Genomic DNA, 16,881 nt, shown 5'->3' on the forward strand with positions numbered 1-16,881 from the left:
GGGAGCACTTGGAAGCTTCCAGATGCTTCTGGAAATGCTGCCATGTGGGGAAGGTCTGCCAGACGAGGGAGGACGAAGCCGAACTGTTGGAAGTAAAATGAATAGGATTTGATGTTTGGCTTTTTAAAAAGCAAAAAGAGGTATATGAGAAAAAGCCCCGTTCCCAGCTCTTGGAGAAACTCAGGAGGCTGCCGTTACTTCTGTTGAGTTCATTGACATTTTAAAAATTATCTTTCTTGGGGGTGGAATCTTTAACCGTCTTAGTGCTGATATTGAGAAAGCCCGAGGACATAGAGAATTTCTGAAAAAGCCAGAGAGCATCGCATGGCACGTGCTGGCTGCCCGTGGGGGGCTGGCTGTGGCACAGACACGGTGGGTGCCCAGCCACACGCGCCCCAGCCGTTTCGTGTCCATCCTCACCAGACGACGGCCTTAGAATTGGCAGTGGTTTGGTCCCCCTTCCGTCGTCATGCCCACCAGCCACCCCTGCAGATCCCAGACTTCTGGAGAAGCCAGGACTCTGGTGCTGACATGGGGGCCAGAGGGCTGGGCGGGAGTCCGTCCGATCAAGATGATGACCTTCGACCTTCGTAACTCACATTCCAGCACCTTCGTGTTTTATTTTGGAAAACCTGGCTGGTTTTTGGACACAGTTTGGGTCTAGCCTGCATTTTATCGCCACACACATAAAATACCTTGTACGACAGAGAACTCCTGGGGTTGAGCGAGTTGAGGGGAAGCACGTCCGTTAATGAAGGGCTGCTTGGGCGTGGGAGGGGACAGAATGGTAGATTAGGACACGGTCCCTTTTTATTAATTAACTGATCATCTTCAGCACCTGGTCTCCAGTCTCCTGTTCTGTGAGGCGGGGATGGGTGTCACACCCTGCCTCATCCGGAACGAACGGGTTAGGGCCACACCTTGCCCACCTGTTAAGGAAGGTAGTACCTGCATCACTGTCTTCCCATCTGTCGTCCATTCAGCAGGTGACCCTTTGTAGTGTGGCCGGCAGCAAACCCCGTCCTGCTCCACATCAATGCAAACGTACGCTTAACCTGAAAAACGTGTTCGTTTTCCTTGCTTCTCAAGTTTTCTGTGCTAAATGGTTGGAACTCGAAAACATAGCTAGAGAAAAGCGGAGGACAGAAGCCCGAAAGGCAGTTTATAAACACAAATTTATGTTTGTTTGTTTTTTTTTTAATACTGAGAGGAAGAGAAAGGACGGGCTGGGGAGGGGCATAGAGGGACGGGGTCAGAGGATCTGAAGTAGGCTCCTCGCTGACAGCACAGAATCTGACGGGGCTCGAATTCAGGAGCCTTGAGATCATGACCTGAGCTGAAGTCAGCAGCTCAACTGCCTGAGCCCCCTAGGCGCCCCATGAGGAATATTGAATTATCTCCAAATCCTGACAAGGACTTCAGGAGGAGGTGTGATTGGCTACTTAAAGCTGTAGTGCTTGGCTTGCTGGGCACAAGTGGGCCCTGGCCGTGGGCAGGGCCAGGGTCTGCCCAGGGCACTGATGCAGGGGGTCCGGGCCGCTGGCGGTGTTTTGTTAAATGTTGACACCGCAGTTAAGACGCAGAACCTTTTCACCACCCGCCAAAGCTCCCTCGAGCCCTTTGGTCGCCTCCCGCCCCTCTGCCCCAGGCCTCTGGTCGCCTCCCGCCCCTCTGCCCCAGGCACCCGCCTGTCCTTTTTATGTTGAAATCACAGTCACGTAGCCTCCAACAGCTCTTGTTTGTTTGAACCGTGGGGGCCCACATATGCACAGGGTTGTGTTTTTTTCAACAAATAACAGTGCAGTCCTGTAAGTGTGTGATTTTCTTAAAATCATTTTCTTTATCTCTTGGTTTATTGTAAGCAGATAAGGCACATAACATACAAAATGCTTGTTGATCCATTATTCATGTCCTCGGCAAGGCTTCTGGTCAGCAGAGGGCTGTCAGCAGTTAAGTTTTGGAGGAGTCAGAACTTAAACTCGGGTTTTCAGCTGCGTGGGGGTTGGGCGCCTTTGCCCCCACGTTGTTCAGGGACGTCCTGGACTTCAACAGTCGGAAGGCGTTTGGGAGACTCCTGTGAGGTGTTTATTCCCTGCCGAAGTGTGATACCTAGTAAAATGCATGAATTCCAGTGACTTTTCACCAATGACACACCTGTGTAGCCAGCACTTACACCAAGAAACAACATGGCCAGCCCCCCACGCTCCCAAATGTCACAAGTCCCCTGTGCCCCCTCCCGGGCACACCCAGACCCTGACATCCAAGTTGTGTCGTGGAAAGTTCTGGAGCTGCCGGCCCTGGCAGACACTTTGGCTCTGATTAGAAATGCTAAGGATGACCATCGGATGCTCATGCTTACTTTGTGATTTGATCTTTTTTTTTTTTTAATTTTAGTTTATTGGCTCATCTGAAGCTCTGTAAAGATTTTGAAGTTGACAATCATATAAAAGACTTTGCTGCAAAGCTATCTTTAATACCTAGCCCGCCGCCTGGACCACTTCATTTGGTAATTAAATCTGGAATTCTGTCTTTTCGTTTTGCAAATAGAAAAAGTAACGTGATAGAGACGGTTTAAATGTTTTACGTTATTGCTTACGTTTTAGCGTGTGTAAATTATGATTCTCAAGCTCTCACAGGATCATCCTGTTATGCTATTTCTGAAGGTGTTTGCCGAGCGGCCCGTGACAAGTGGGCATCGAGCTGGTGCTGAGCCCCTTTTGTGGTTAAAGAAAAGTGCTGGCTTTGTACTTTCCATTTCCCCGGCGCCACCGTGTTGCCGAACCAACGGCCAGGCGTGCCCGTGGTCTGGGCTCCCTGGCGTGCTCGCTCTAAGATGCCGGCTACATTATCACACGAGGGTTTTAGGCTGGAGAAAGGCAGCCCATGGTCCCCTTTTGCTGAGTAATGGGCCAGACTGCTGGGCGTGGTGACATCTGTGTGGCTCAGTGTTTTCCAGGCTCCCGTAACCGCAGGGTGTCTCCTTGTTTCTAAAGCCTTTTTTTTTTTTTTTCCTAATTTTTTAACATTTATTTATTATTGAGAGACAGAGAGCATGAACAGGGGAGGATCAGAGAGAGGGGGAGACACAGAATCTAAAGCAGGCTCCAGGCTCTGAGCTGTCAGCCCAGAGCTCAATGCAGGGCTTGAACTCACAAACCACATGATGATGACCTGGGCTGAAGTCAGATGCTTAACTGACTGAGCCACCCAGGCGCCTCCGCCTCCTTGTTTTCAAACAGGCACCTGTCTGTCCGATTAGCATCTCAAAGCAGGTCATACGTGTTGACTCTGTCATTCAGTCCCTTCTGGAAGATTATACAGACAAATCTTGGTTCTCTACATTTTGATTATTATTCACGGTAGAAAAATCAATTTTACTTAGCAGGCAATGTGGTTATAAACTTAAAATATACATTTTTAATATCATCCTAAGCCCCGTGGTCTGCGGGGGGCAAGGTAGGGGACCCTGCCAGATGCGTTCCAGGCCCAAAGACTGAGCAGGTCCCTGAGTACCCCAGCTCTGCCCGCAGAAACCTTTGTAGGGATACTTACTGGGGACTTGTGGTTCGCAAGCTACTCCTCTTTATCATGTGGATAAGTGGTAATTTTTTATTGGACAGTGAAATCATCAAAGTTCACGGTCTTGCTCTATAAAGTCTACAGGCGTCCACTGAGGACCTAAGTAGTGAACAGAACTGAGCTCAGAACTGTTGGCGGATTAGCTGCGTGTACCATGTTCTGCCTTTGAATACGAGTAATGTACAAACAGTGCCTGTACCAGTTTTCTGTGCCTCAGAATCTTGGATCATTTCGTGTTTGGTTTTCCCACTTTTACCACCCAGCGAGAACGTTTACTGTGGGTCATCCTCGACGTCTCTTACCCTCACCCCTGCATGCCCTCCATCGTTTAACCTTGCGCAGCCTGCACCCGCCATTTGCTTCCAGGGGCCCACGTCCACTGCCACCACCCCGTGCCGGGTCCCCAACCTCTCCCACTGAATGACCTGAGGAACCACTGCTCTGGCCACGTCCATTCCTGACCGTTAAGTTCCTCCTTTGCAAACTGGCTAGAAAGATTGTTAAAATGTGTACACTGGACTCTCCTTTTGTGCTGAAAACCCAACAGTGGTTCCCTGCTGTATGCCTGCAGCCAGCCCTGCGCCCCTGGCCCCGTGTCCCTGTCCAGCTCTGCCTTGTGTCCTCACCCCCTTGCTCACTGTTCTCTGGCCACACTGGGTTTCCCTCCGTCCCCCGCAGGTGCTGCCCCAGGACTCTTGTGCGTGCTCTTTCTGGAAGTGCAGCTGTCCAATTTCCAGCCCCTGCTCAGCCCTCAGGTGCTTTGGAACAGCCGCTCGGTGGCCTCCCACCCCTGTCTCTCTCCGCACCCAGCTCCCTCCCTGCAGAGCTCAGCACAGGCTGCAGTTAGGGCTTGTGCTGCACGCTTGTGCTTCGTTCAGTGTCGGTCTTCTCCATCCGACTCCAAGCTGCACGAGGACGGGGGCCCCCTTCAGGGCTGCGTACGCAGGGCTGGCCCCGTGCCCGGCACCCGCTGCCCCCACAGCTGTTGAGCGAAGCATCAGCCAGTAGTGTTCAGGGTTCAGATCTGCGTGTTGGTTTTCGCGTGTTCGTTGGGACGGGCTAACTCTGGGGCAGGCTTGCCGCTGTGACCCTCCCCAGGAGTCCTGGTAGCCCCGGGGTCCCCACTGACACGGTGGCCCCAACCCGTCCTAGGGAGTGTCGTGGCACCGTGGCCGTTCCCAGTCCTGGAAAGGTGCGAGCGGCCAAGAAGCGATTCTGCAGTGTTTTCCAGAACCCGCTGCCAGTGGACGTCCATCTAGAGGCTCTGCTTGCTGCGCGGAGTCGGCAGCTGTAGTTCTTGTGCTCTGAGCCGAGCGCCTGGGCTCCGGTGCAGTTGCCCGTTGCTCTGGGGCCAGGTCGTGTCTGGTCCGTGCCCTTTCCCGGACGGCACCTGGGCCAGTGGCCCGAGCGCAGCGCAGCCCCCGGGAGCCCGCGTCCCTGGGCCCGGTGCGTTTCTGCGCGCGCCAGCGGTTCTGACTTCAGGAGCTCGCTGACCGTGGCCGTCACTGGGTGTGCGCAGCGAGACGTGTATCTTTCCTCCCACTGTACTTGACCCCCTTCCTGTGTTGCGTTGTGTGTGGAATCTGTTGTTTCTCTGGGCTCCAGTCACCCTGAAATCTGGAAGCCTGTACCTGAGCTCTGTCTCCCTCCTCCGTTCCTTCACTGGTGAGGTGGGCGGGTGACAGCTCCCAGCTCCCCGGGTGTGGGTCCCGTGTGCCCTGAGGTCGCTGGTGCAGCCGCGGACGCGTCCCAGGGGCTGAGCCCCCAGCGTCTGTGTCTAGTTTCTCTCTGTAGCTGGGAAGCTGCCTCACATGGTTATTTTTGGAAATCTTGAGGGGAGTTTTTCACATAGACTTCACAATTATTAGAAGTTCATTGCGACTTAGAGCACCTTTAAAAGTAAATTTATTTATTTTGAGAGAGAGACAGAGCAAGATGGGAGGTGCAGAGAGAGAGAGAGAGGAAGAATCCCGAGCAGGCGCTGCACCATCAGCATGGACCCTGATGTGGGGCTCGAATTCACAAACCATGAGATCACGGCCTGAGCTGAAACCAAGAGTCGATGCTCAACGAGCTGAACCACGAGGCACCCCCACAACCGAGAGCATTTAACTCTGCTCTCACTTGTGTTTCACACGGAGAGGATGCTGACCGTCCACACGAGTCACACATTTTGCGTCCCCAGAGTGGTAGGTGACAGGGAGGCGCTGTCAGGAGGCAGAAAGTAGTCCGTGCTTGTCGGCAGGTTTTTCACACAAGCGTGCACTTACCACAGCAGTGCGACAGCTCACTGTGGGGAAGTGTGGATGCCGGACATTTGTTCTGGAACCTTCTTCGCCACCTGGTCCTCCACGTGGCTCCGTTAGTCATCCTTCCACGCTTTCCCTGGTCAGAGCTTCTCTGCCCTCCAGTTTCATGCTTCTCTCCGTGCCCTCTCCCGCCACGGCGTGCGCTCCGGTCTCTGTGCGTTCGCGGAGCTGCAGGGTGCGGGTGGCTCCCATGCCTCCCAGGAACCCCCCCTCGAGGCCGACACCCACGGTCAGGAACGAACTTGTCCCCCTCCATCTGCCACGCCCGTGAACATAGCAGGGGCATCTGCGTGTAGGGACTTTGAACTGACGTGTTGTTTTAAAATCATATTGTTTGGAAAAGTAGAGTCTTTCTCAACAGTGTCTTGAATTACAGGTCCTAAAGGAGCTTTGGCAGCTACATGGAAGACACGGAGAGAATCGTAATCTGCAGTGACCTGAGTGATAAGAAAACCGTAGAGTAGCCAAGATTAACCCGGACGTGCTTGACTTAGAACTTGGCTGACTGGGCGGCCGTCCGGGTGCCCACCCGTCGCTGCCAGCGGACAGTTTGCTAATTAGCGAGAGCGTTTAGGAAAGTTTGGTGGGAAAGGACACTAAGGACTCGATTTACCTGTGGGCCCTTATCAGCAGTCTGTCTCTAGACAGCTTTGTATTCTGTGACGTGTAAGGTGACAGCGTGACTCCCCTGAAGCGCACCCTGACGCGGATGCTCAGAGCCCCGGTGGAGGGTTGCGGCCTCCGCGGGAGCGGCTCCCTGGGCTGACGAGGGACTGTGTCGCCACAGGTGTTCAACATGAAGCCCCTGCAGATCGTGTTCCCCTCCCGAGCGGACCCCGAGAGCCCCGTCATCGACCTGGACCTTCACCTGCCCTTGCTGTGCTTCAGGCCCGAGAAGGTGCTGCAGGTACGCGCCCCCGACCCCCGGCCTCTTGGCCTCGCGCGGCACCCAGGCTGCCGTCTGTGGAGCGCGGTTCCACGTGGGTGTCCCGCAAGCCCTGGAAACACTGTTTCGCTTTGAGCAGACAGTCAGCGCCGCGCACGCTGCTTGCGGGTCAGAGGGGCTTTGGCTGGGCAAGCGGGGGGCAGGGAAAGCCGGCGAGGCCGCCTCCGCCTGGCCTGGGTGGCGAGCGAGGCGCCCGGCGGGAGGGGTGCTCACGGTCCGGCCGGTCCCCCCAGATCCTGACGTGCCTGCTGACGGAGCGGCGGGTGGTGCTCTTCTCGTCCAGCTGGGCGCTGCTGCCCCTGGTGGCCGAGTGCTTCCTGGCCTACCTGCACCCCCTGCAGTGGCAGCACACCTTCGCCCCCATCCTGTCGCGCCACATGCTGGACTTTGTCATGGCGCCCACATCCTTCCTCATGGGCTGTCACCTGGACCACTTCCAAGAAGTCAGCAAGGTCAGGCCTCCACCCTCACCCAGTCGCCCCCGCGGGGACCCACAGCGGCTCTGGAAGCGCCCCCGGGGGTGGGGGGTGGGGGTGGCGGGCCCCCCGCACTGGCTGTGCCCTGGGTGCCGCGCATGCGCTCTGCTGTCACTCGTCTGCACCGTCCCCCGGGGACCTCAGGGTGCGTTCCAGGCCATGGTGTCCCGGGTGCTGGGACCTCGTGTCACTTTGGGGCACTTACACCCCCGGGGCTCCAGGGCTTCCCGCCGGTCCCGCGAAGAGAGCGCGGGCACCATCCTGGCCTTGGCCGCCTTCTAGTGTTGCGGCGTCCGGTGAGCTGCCAGCCTTTCTGTGCCTCAGTTTCCTCACCTCTGAGGTGGCCACGTCCTCCCAGGCAGGACGCCGAGCAAGGACCGTCCCCTCCCTGGCACATGACCGGGCTCCGCGGACCGCAGCTCCCGGCGCGGCTGCCACATGGCTTCAGCTGTTCGTGAACGCCGTGGACACTTGCCAGAAGGCACCCGTACGTGCGGTGTGGTGTTTGCGGCGTTCGCGGGCACGCAGGCCCCGCTGCATCTGCCGACCGCTCACTTGCTGTGCCTGACCCGTGGCCGAGCGTTAGGCCCTTCCGTGGCCTGGTCACAAACGACGCCGTGTGCACTGGCCTCGTTGTTAGGGCAAGGGTCAAAGGAGGCCACAGAAAAGGACTTGGCATACAGCAAGGGCTTAATAACGTACATCAGGTGAGCTGGCCTCACGGGTTTGGAATGAACGTCGTGATCCCGTCAGCAAGCAGAACAACTTCGGTTTCTGAAAAACCTTTACATTCAGATAAAATCCACGTACCACGAGGTTTCCCCGACGACACCATACAATTCAGTGGCATTTGACAGCTTTACAGTCGTGCCAGGTTTTCACCCCTGTGGAGAAGCCCCGTGCACCCCAGCGTCCCCACACGCTGTCCTGCTGCCCTGGCCACCGCCACCTGCTTTCTGTCTCCGTGGATTTGCCTGTTCCTTCCACGTGGTTTCATGTCCACACGTGGCCTTCTGTGGCTCCCCTTGCCCAGCACAGCGGTGTCAGCTCCGTGCACGCTGTTGCCCGGAGCCCGACATGATTCTTGCCTCAGGACGGCTCCCCTTGTGTGGGCATCACCGCGGTCCGCTCCCCCCTCCGTCGGTTGATGCACCTGTTGTTCCTCCTTTTGGCGGTTGTGACGTCCGCGTACGGCTTTGGTGTGGACGTGCCTGCATGCGGCTCGGGTACACGTCGCTCAGGCTGGAAAGGCGGAACCGCACGTGGACTGTTCAGCCGTTTGAGAAGAGGCCAGGCTGTGTGTGCAACGTTGGGGCTCCGATTTTTCACCCCCCGCCCCCCCCGTCCCTGTGTCCGGCCACCCTGGCGAGCGGGAGGTGGTGTCTTACTGTGGCTGTGGCGTGCATTTCCTCAGTGACTAATAACGTGGCGCCTGCGTGTGCTCCCTGGCAGTCAGCCCGGGCAGGTTTTCTGTGACACTCTGCGCTGGGTGTTTCTGAGTGTGTGCAGACACGGAGGATGGCAGAGGGCAGCACACACCCCTTCCTGTCCCCGGCCCTCGTCGCGTGGGGCCCCGCTGCCCTGCTTTACTTGGAGCGTTTCCAGCAAATCCCAGGGAGGTGGCAGGTGTTAGGCTCTGGGAGGAGCCGGCTTCTTGCCAAAGCCAGCGAGTCACCAGGCGACAAACGTTTCGGGAAAAGACCACTCAGACCTTCACGGAAGGGACAGGGAAAACGTCACCTCGTCTGCCTTGCAAATGAGGAAGAAAAAAAGTCCACGCTCTGGAATTTAAAATGCATTTCCTTTTTTAGTCATTGGGGAAAAGGCCATCTTGTTTTAGACCCTTTGGGGGATACTTGGCACACTGACCTGACACGCCGGCGATCATGAAGGAAGCCCGTTCGAGGACTTCCGTGTTCCGGAAGGTTTGGGGACAAGCAGCAGCTCTGGCCTGAAAAGTGTGTTTTGTGTCTGGACATTTTCCTCTGCGGGGTGGGGTCTCGGCATCGGTCCTTGGCGGCTACGCGTCTGTGCCAAGGTCCCGGGTTAATGCTCACAGCGTGCCGTGCCGACCACCTTGCCCTTGAGCGCTCCGTGTCTGGACGGCTTCCTGCGGGGCGCTCACGTCACCTGACATGCGCGTCAGGAGGCCGGGCCCAGATGCGAGCGGCGAGCGGGGCCCTCAGAGACTCTGGCGCCGCGTTCCGGGAATCTGGGACCCCAGCGCGTGACTCCGGGTGTACATCTTGTCACAGATGAGGCCTTACAAGTAACTCAGGCACATAGTTCAGAAACTCCAAGTGTGTGTGTTCACGCAGCCCAGGACCGCACCCACACTGCAGTCCTGCAAGGGGTGGAGCTCTGGAATGTTCTCTCCAGGCTCCTGAAGTAGCCCGCAGTGTTTGCACCAGGGCAGGTGAAAGCCTGGTAATGACACATATGGAATCTTGACTCAGACTGAGGCATGTTTGACCAGATGGCGCTTGTTAACATAACTCGTGGTCTAGCCTGCTCTCTGCTGGAGCCGGTGTAGGGCCCGTACATATTCAATACGGTCATTTACTTAATTAACTCACTACCATAGTGAAAGCAAAATGTGTTTTTGTGTTTCCCGAGGCGTCTACAAGTTCAGATTCTTATGTCAGTCTTTACACACTTACAGGAAGCTGATGGCTTAATCCTGATAAACATCGACAGCGGGACCATCACCTCCTCGAATGACGAGGACGCCGACGTCCCCGACATCCCTCTCCTGGCAGCACAGGCGTTCATTCAAAGGTAAAGGCGGGAGTGGTGTGTGCTTGCAGACGTCTGTTCAGTGCCGTGTGCGCCACTTCTGAGTTTCCTCTCCATCGTATGTTACAGACCGATGGGTTGTTTGTCTTTATAGTTTGGAGGTTGTTTGTGACTATTTTATCTATGTGTTTATTTAAAGTTTGTTTATTTTGAGAGAGAGAGTGTGCGTGTTCAAGTGAGCGTGGTGGGGGAGGGGCGGGCAGAGGGAGAGTCTCAAGCAGTTTCAGTGCCGCCAGCTCAGACTCACACACGAACAGCGAGGTCACGATCTGAGCTGAAATCCAGAGTTGGACATTCAACGGACTGAGCCACCCCGGTGCCCCTATTTGTAAATATTTTAGAATAGAAGTTACTCATCCTCATTCTGATTTTGTCTAAGTACCAATGGCCCCAGAGTCAGGTGATGGTTCCCTCCCCCAGGAAGCCTCCCCACCCTCTTTCCTCCGTCACGTGCCTGTGGCCTGTGAGGTTCCCTCTCCTGCCTCCTTCCCTCCTTCACTCCCCCCCGCCCCCAGTAGACAGTATTCACCCCTGGGATGTCCCACACGGGCCAGGGTTTGTGTATCGATGAACGTTTCTAATCGTTCACTTTCTGAGCAGCAAAAGCCGCTTCCCCCCACTGTCTGAGTCTGACGTTTTAGCCGTGACGGGCGCCAGCATTTGGGGGGGCGCCCAGCGGGATGCGGTTCTCGCCCTTGGCTGTGTGGTGAGCGGTGGTGTCGGAACTCTAGAACACACAGCGGTGGCTTTCTGCTTGGCCCGACCCCACAGTGGTGGGACGTGGTGTCGGCTACGGTCTCAGCCGGGGGCCACTGACTCTGTCACGGTGGGGCTGAGCCGCGTGCAGTCACCGGCACTGTGTGAAGGTGCCGAACCTTCCAGGTGGTATCAGCCAGGGTTTGCGGGGCCGGGACATCCGTCTCCAGCAGCGGCTTCTCGTCTCACTCGGGGCAAATCCAGGGCGCTCCCCTTCCCAGCTGCCCTGGCCCTGCTGACCTCGGACCTGGTCTCAGCCGCCTCCCCACTGCCTCAGACCCAAGGGCCTCTAAGGAGTGGGTGCTCCCTACGGACTCAGGACACTTGTATCTGGCTTCTCACCTCTCACCTTCCAGGTCCCAGGTCCCCAAGAGGTCCTCTCCAGCCACCCGCCGGCTGTCTCCTAGCCTTCGTTCTCTGAGTCCTCTCCTCGCCTCCCCAACCTCCCACGACCTCATATTTAGGGTGCATTCTTCTATTTCTTCCCACTCGAATGTCAGCCCCGCCCTGGAGCTTTCCCTGTGGTCAGCATGCAGCCCAGCATGCAGTAGGTGCTCAGGAAGTACCGTGGGGGAGAGGGATGTGTGACGGGTGTGTTCATTTTATGTGTAAACCACTGACTTGCCCATTGGTTTTCATCATGCAGCCTTGGCAGTGCTGGGAGGCCAGGGATGAATGTGCTAGACCGCCGGCGGACGGAGAGCGGGGCACGCAGGACGCTAGTGCATCCTATCCTCCCGAAGGGGCGCAGCGCGGGGAGCTGCAGGGCTGGGGGCGGGAGCTCCCGGCAGGCGGGCCAGGGAGGGAAGGGTTGGGTGTGGATAGCAGTGTGCACTCAGGGCCCCCGTGGTCCTGAACGAGGACCTGCCGGTGTGCGGGGCTGATCAACTCTCCAGGGATGGTTTGTTTCTGATTTTTGTAATGTTATATTTATTTTTGAGAGAAAGACGGAGTGTGAGCGGGGGAGGGGCAGAGAGAGGGAGACATAGAATCCGAGGCAGCCTCTGGGCTCTGAGCTGTCAGCACAGAGCCCGATGTGGGGCTCAAACTCAACAGACCATGAGGTCAAGACCCGAGCTGAAGTCAGACACTTAACAGACTGAGCCACTCAGGCGCCCCAGCAGGGATGGATTTTTAATGATCCCTCCCTGAAGTTATTGCTGGGTCTTCTGAGCATCCAAAGAGTGTTAACGCACCTGGGGAGGGCAAGCCCCTTTCCTGAGCTCCCCCCCCAAGCCGGGAAGCACAAGCCCCTGTCCTGAGCATCCCCCAACNAGCCGCCGTCCTGAGCGTCCCCCCACCCGGCCCGTAAAGAGCACGAGCTGCGCTCAGCGTCCCTGTGCTCCTCCCCAGGGTCCAGAGCCTTCAGCTGCACCAGGAGCTGGACCTCGCGCACCTGGGAGCCAGCACAGACCTGAACGAGGGGCGAGCGCGCAGGCGGGCCTGGCAGCAGAGACTCAACCACGAGCTGCAGCAGGCAGCCCTGCAGCTGCTCGTCAGCATCTTCAGGTAGTGAGCGAGCCCCGCGTCTGTGGGAGGCGCCAGTGGCCCTCCCACGTGGCGGCCCCGGAGCTGAGGCGCAGAGAGTCGGCCTGCCCTTCCCAGGCCTCCCCCCAAGTCCACTCTGTTGTAGGGACAGAGCAGGAACCAGTGGCCGTGCCGTCGGCATGGAGAAGTGGGGGCTCCGAGGGGGCGAGAACAGCGAGGGTCCCTCCGTGCAGGGAGAAGCCGTGCTTGAAGTAACCGGATGGCTGAGCGGAGGGCACACCCAGACCGAACCCTTCTGGGGGCCAGAACCCTCTTTCTGCAGAACAGGGCTTGCAAGGGTGTATTTCTGGTCATTCTGTGTTGCTTAATAGTGATAGCTTTAAAAACAATTTTTTTTAATGTTTAATTTTGAGAGAGACAGAGTGGGAGTGGGGGAGGGGCAGAGAGCGAGGGAGACACCGAATCCGAAACAGGCTCCAGGCTCTGAGCTGTCAGCAGAGTACCGGACGCGGGGCTCAAACCCACAAATGTGAGATCATGACCTGAGCCAAAGTCAGACACTTAACCAACTGAGCCACCCAGGCGCCCCAATAGTGATAACTTTTTTATGCATTTAAAAATGTTTCCAGACTTAGACCACCTTCTCTTTGTCAGGGAGGTGAAGAATCACTTAAATTATGAGCACCGAGTGTTTAACAGCGAGGAGTTTCTCAAAACCAGAGCTCCGGGGGACCAGCAGTTTTACAAGCAGGTAAGGAGCATATGGGGCTAGCGTGCCACTCTGTGCTTAGAAGATTTTTCAAAATACGTTTTCTCAAAAGCATCTGTTAGTATTTTATTAATAGTTTTTACGAGAATTTTGCTTTAGCCTTGTTCTGTTTGATCCTGTGGGCATCTCTTATTTTTGTAGTCAGCTTTGTAGAGTGCAGTCTCCCTGTCATGAAATGCACCCAGTTTAAGTGCACAGGGTGATAAATCCCACAGATGCGGGTGCTTGGACACCACTTCCTCGATCCAGATCAAGACCTCTCCGTGATCTGATGGCCGCGGGACCGCTTCACCCCGTGGTGNGGGTGGAGGGTGGAAGGCAGTGCCCGGTGTTTTCTGTCCACCTGTTAACAAGCCTTCGGGATGCTTCCGTTCTGGTCTATTATGCAAAGTCGTGTTGCAGCTGGTGCCGATCTTGGTGTGTCAGGGCTGTTCTCCCACTTTCCAGGTGGGCGGGGCAGCCTTCGGGTGGGGGGGGGAGGCTGGTGCCCCTCCCCCGCTGGGTGCTAGAGCCCTGGCCTTGGGGGGTGCTGGTGCCCCAGCCTCGGGGGGTCCCCCGCACTCAGGCTGCTCCAGGTTCACAGGTCTCCCTCGGCCCTTCAGCTTCCGTGGTCCTGCTTTGCCTAATTCCACGTGCTTTGCCCTCCAGGGTGGGGCCCCTCTGCAGACTTCCAGAACTCTCTCTCTGCAGAGCTGCCTCCCCTCCGGGCTCCACAGGGACCCCCGGCTGCCTCTCGCAGCAGAACGCCACGCAGCCTGTGCTGGGAGGGACCGCCTGAGCCTTGGTACCGACGGCTCTTCCTGTGGCTGAGGCCCCACGGTAGCCGTTCACGCCAGCCGGCCGCAGCCTCCGTACACCCTCCCGGGGCACAGAGCCTGGCCTGCGGGGCCCCCAGGATGCTGCCCACATGAGGGGCGCCTGGTGTCTCCGTCGGCTGAGCGTCTCACTCTTGATCTCTGCTCAGGTCCCCGGTCCAGGAGCATGAGATCGAGCCCCGCAGCGGGCTCTGCGGTGACTGAATGGAGCTGCTTGGGATCCTCCATCTCGCCCTCTCTCTGCCCCTCCCCCACTCACTCTCTGTCTCTCTAAATAAATAAACTTAAAAAAAATTAAACGCAAAAAGATGGTGCCCACACGAGGCCCCTCCACAGAGGAGCCCGGGGAGAAGTCGGGGACGCACGTGGGGCCAGAGCGCCAGGTCACAGCTGTGACGGCGCCTGGGGCCAGCTCCCTGTCGTGCACCTCCTTGCTCTGGCGGCTCCCAGAGGGTGGCTGGTGGTCCCCGTGAGCCAGAGCTGCCACCTCCCATCCCGCCACACACCCTTCCCTGCTGTCACTCTCCTGTGGGCGTTTTGCACATGGGGTTTCCAGCACCTTCTGCGTGGGCCTTTGCGCCCGTGGCCCTCCTATGTGCGGGCTGCACAGCGGCCGATGGGCCTGAGCTTGTCCCCTGCAGGCCGCTCACCTGCAGCCACAGGCAGGGTGGGGGCCCGCACCGGCTGCTGGAGGGTCACTTTCTGGGCTGAGAGACCAGTGGCTGGGTGGGGGAGCCGCAGGCCAGTGCCACACGGTGTGCTGGCTGTGAGGAGGGGGCCACGGTCCCCAGAGACTTGCCATCGTGAGGGGAAGCCAGTTGGGCTTTTGAACTCATGGTGATTTTTCAAACACAAAGAGCGGCCGACCCTTTCAGGTGGCCCTGGGGATCTGGAGCGTGAGCCCTGCAGGTGCGGACGGTGAAGAAAGCAGGGGGAGGGGACAGCCGCGCCGGCATGGCAGACGGCGCGTTGGGGCCGCGGGCGCGGAGGTGACTGGCCCCTGTGGTCTGTTGCAGGTTCTGGATACCTACATGTTTCACTCTTTCCTTAAAGCCCGGCTCAGCAGGAGGATGGACGCCTTCGCCCAGATGGACCTGGACATGCAGTCGGACGAAGACAGGTTCAGTCACCGGTGTGGGCGAGGGATTCCGGGGGCCCGGGCGCCCCAGCAGCGTGCCCTTATTTGGGTGGATGAATGATAAATTCGCCCAGAAAATCTCACACTTAGAAACTTATATTCGTCGGGCATGTCCCCGCGCATTTGTTTGGGGACACGAGCGAGGCTGGTGCACGTGTGCCCCTCGGGGTCCGCGTCGTTGCCGTCCGCTGCCTCCTGCCTTCCCTCTCGCACCACATCGCCACCGCCCCACGCTGTTCCCGCCCCTTCCACTGATGTTCCTGACACCGCCCCCTTGCAGACATCGTGTGTGTGTGTGCCCGTGTGTGTGTGTGTGTCTGGGGTCCCGTCTGTCCCCCCGCCTCTGACTGCACTGGGGAGACTGACCGGCGCTGCCGTGTCCTCCACCTGCCTGTGGGAAGGGGGCAGTGCTGTGTTTGCGCCCAAGCAGATGGAGGGTGTTGAGACCCCTCTGGAGACGTGCTGTGTCCACAAGGTGTCGCTTTTTCCCGACGCAGGTTACACGGGGTGCTGCTGAGTCCCCGAAGGCCAACCATCGAGAAAATGGTCTCCCGAAACCCCCCGTCCCTGCACGCCACTCACCGGCGCATGGTGGTCAGCATGCCCAACCTGCAGGACATCACAGTGCCCGAGCTGCCCGCCCGGAACTCGTCGCTCCGGAAGATGGACTCCGAGGGCTCTAGAAGCAGCAGCATAGGTGGTGACCCAGCCCGTGTGGGTGCCGTGTCCATCCCTGGGGCTGACGGGGGTGATCCAGCTTGTGTGGGTGCCGTGTCTGTCCCTGGGGCTGACGGTGGTGACCCAGCCCGTGCGGGGGAGGGGCTGACAGTGGTGACATGTCCGTCCCCTGGGCTGACGGGTGACCCGGCCCATGAGCAGTGCCATCTCCCGTCCCCTGGGAGGCATCACATATCCATGTCTGACAGTCACAACTGTTGGGCCCCAGTGAGAGCCAGGCCCCCTCTAGATCCGGGGGACACGAGGGACCCAGTGCCCCCCTCCCTGTGGAGCGGGGTTCCCGGGAAAACAGATGCACACATAGCCTCGGGGTGTGTGCCGTCTCGGCGCAGAGGGAGCGGCTTCAGGGATGGGATGGGGCCCTGGTGTGGAGGCCACTTTTCAGCAGACACCTGAGTGAGTGGTGAGGCCGGGCCGTCCCAGTGGCACATTCCAGGTGGAGGGACAGCAAGAGCCCGCCGGTGCCGAGGGAGACCACGGCCAACTCCGAGGCAGGCCTGGCACTGAGTGTCGGCTGGAGTTTGAGCGGCGTGTAAACTACCTAGAACACGCGTGTGAGCCCGTGTCTTACTCCGTGTAAGGAGGTGCCATGTGTGCCCCAGTTCTTCACACTCAGGGCCCCTCTGTGCGGTTGCAGGGGGGAAGCACACTCCATCCCGAGTGGCCAGGAGGACCTGGGGGAGGCCAGGCGCCCTGAGCCGCATGGGCCCTGCTGGCCGCTGTCCCCGGCACCAGCGGGCACCTCCTGGTGCGTGTGCAGCTCGCCCAGCTGGCATCAGGAGGGAGGAGGGGCCGCGTGCTTGAGCGGAGAGTCCTCTGTGACAGCAAAGCCTTCCGGGGACGCCCGCTGGTCTGAGGCCCGCACGGCGGCTTCCTGGCTGTGACCGTGGGCAGCGCTCCCCCGGCTGGGCCTGCAGCTCCTCTTCTGTAAAACGCAGGGACGTTTTCACCCCTGGCTGTGCTCACTCCCCCGTGGGAAGGCGTTCTGGGCTCTGACCTGGAGCCCCTGCCCTTCCTGACTCCCTCCCCTTCTTGCCTCCTTCCCCCCCATCCCCCCCACCCAGCCCCAGG

The 16,881-nt window shown here is 58.3% G+C and overlaps 1 protein-coding gene across 1 annotated transcript in view; it reads left to right on the forward strand.

The window, feature by feature from the left end:
- DENND3 (DENN domain containing 3) overlaps positions 1–16,881 on the forward strand; it is a 48,637-nt gene that overhangs the window by 12,043 nt on the left and 19,713 nt on the right. Inside the window, exons 8-15 of the mRNA XM_077750016.1 lie at positions 2,395–2,506; positions 6,676–6,795; positions 7,068–7,286; positions 9,973–10,088; positions 12,216–12,371; positions 13,005–13,101; positions 14,951–15,054; positions 15,570–15,769. Of these exons, the coding sequence (XP_077606142.1) occupies positions 2,395–2,506; positions 6,676–6,795; positions 7,068–7,286; positions 9,973–10,088; positions 12,216–12,371; positions 13,005–13,101; positions 14,951–15,054; positions 15,570–15,769 (1,124 nt within the window). The remainder of the gene's footprint in view (positions 1–2,394; positions 2,507–6,675; positions 6,796–7,067; positions 7,287–9,972; positions 10,089–12,215; positions 12,372–13,004; positions 13,102–14,950; positions 15,055–15,569; positions 15,770–16,881) is intronic.

This window comes from Crocuta crocuta, unplaced genomic scaffold (assembly GCF_008692635.1).
Source record: "Crocuta crocuta isolate KB4526 unplaced genomic scaffold, BGI_CrCroc_1.0 scaffold119, whole genome shotgun sequence".
Lineage (NCBI taxonomy): Eukaryota > Metazoa > Chordata > Mammalia > Carnivora > Hyaenidae > Crocuta > Crocuta crocuta.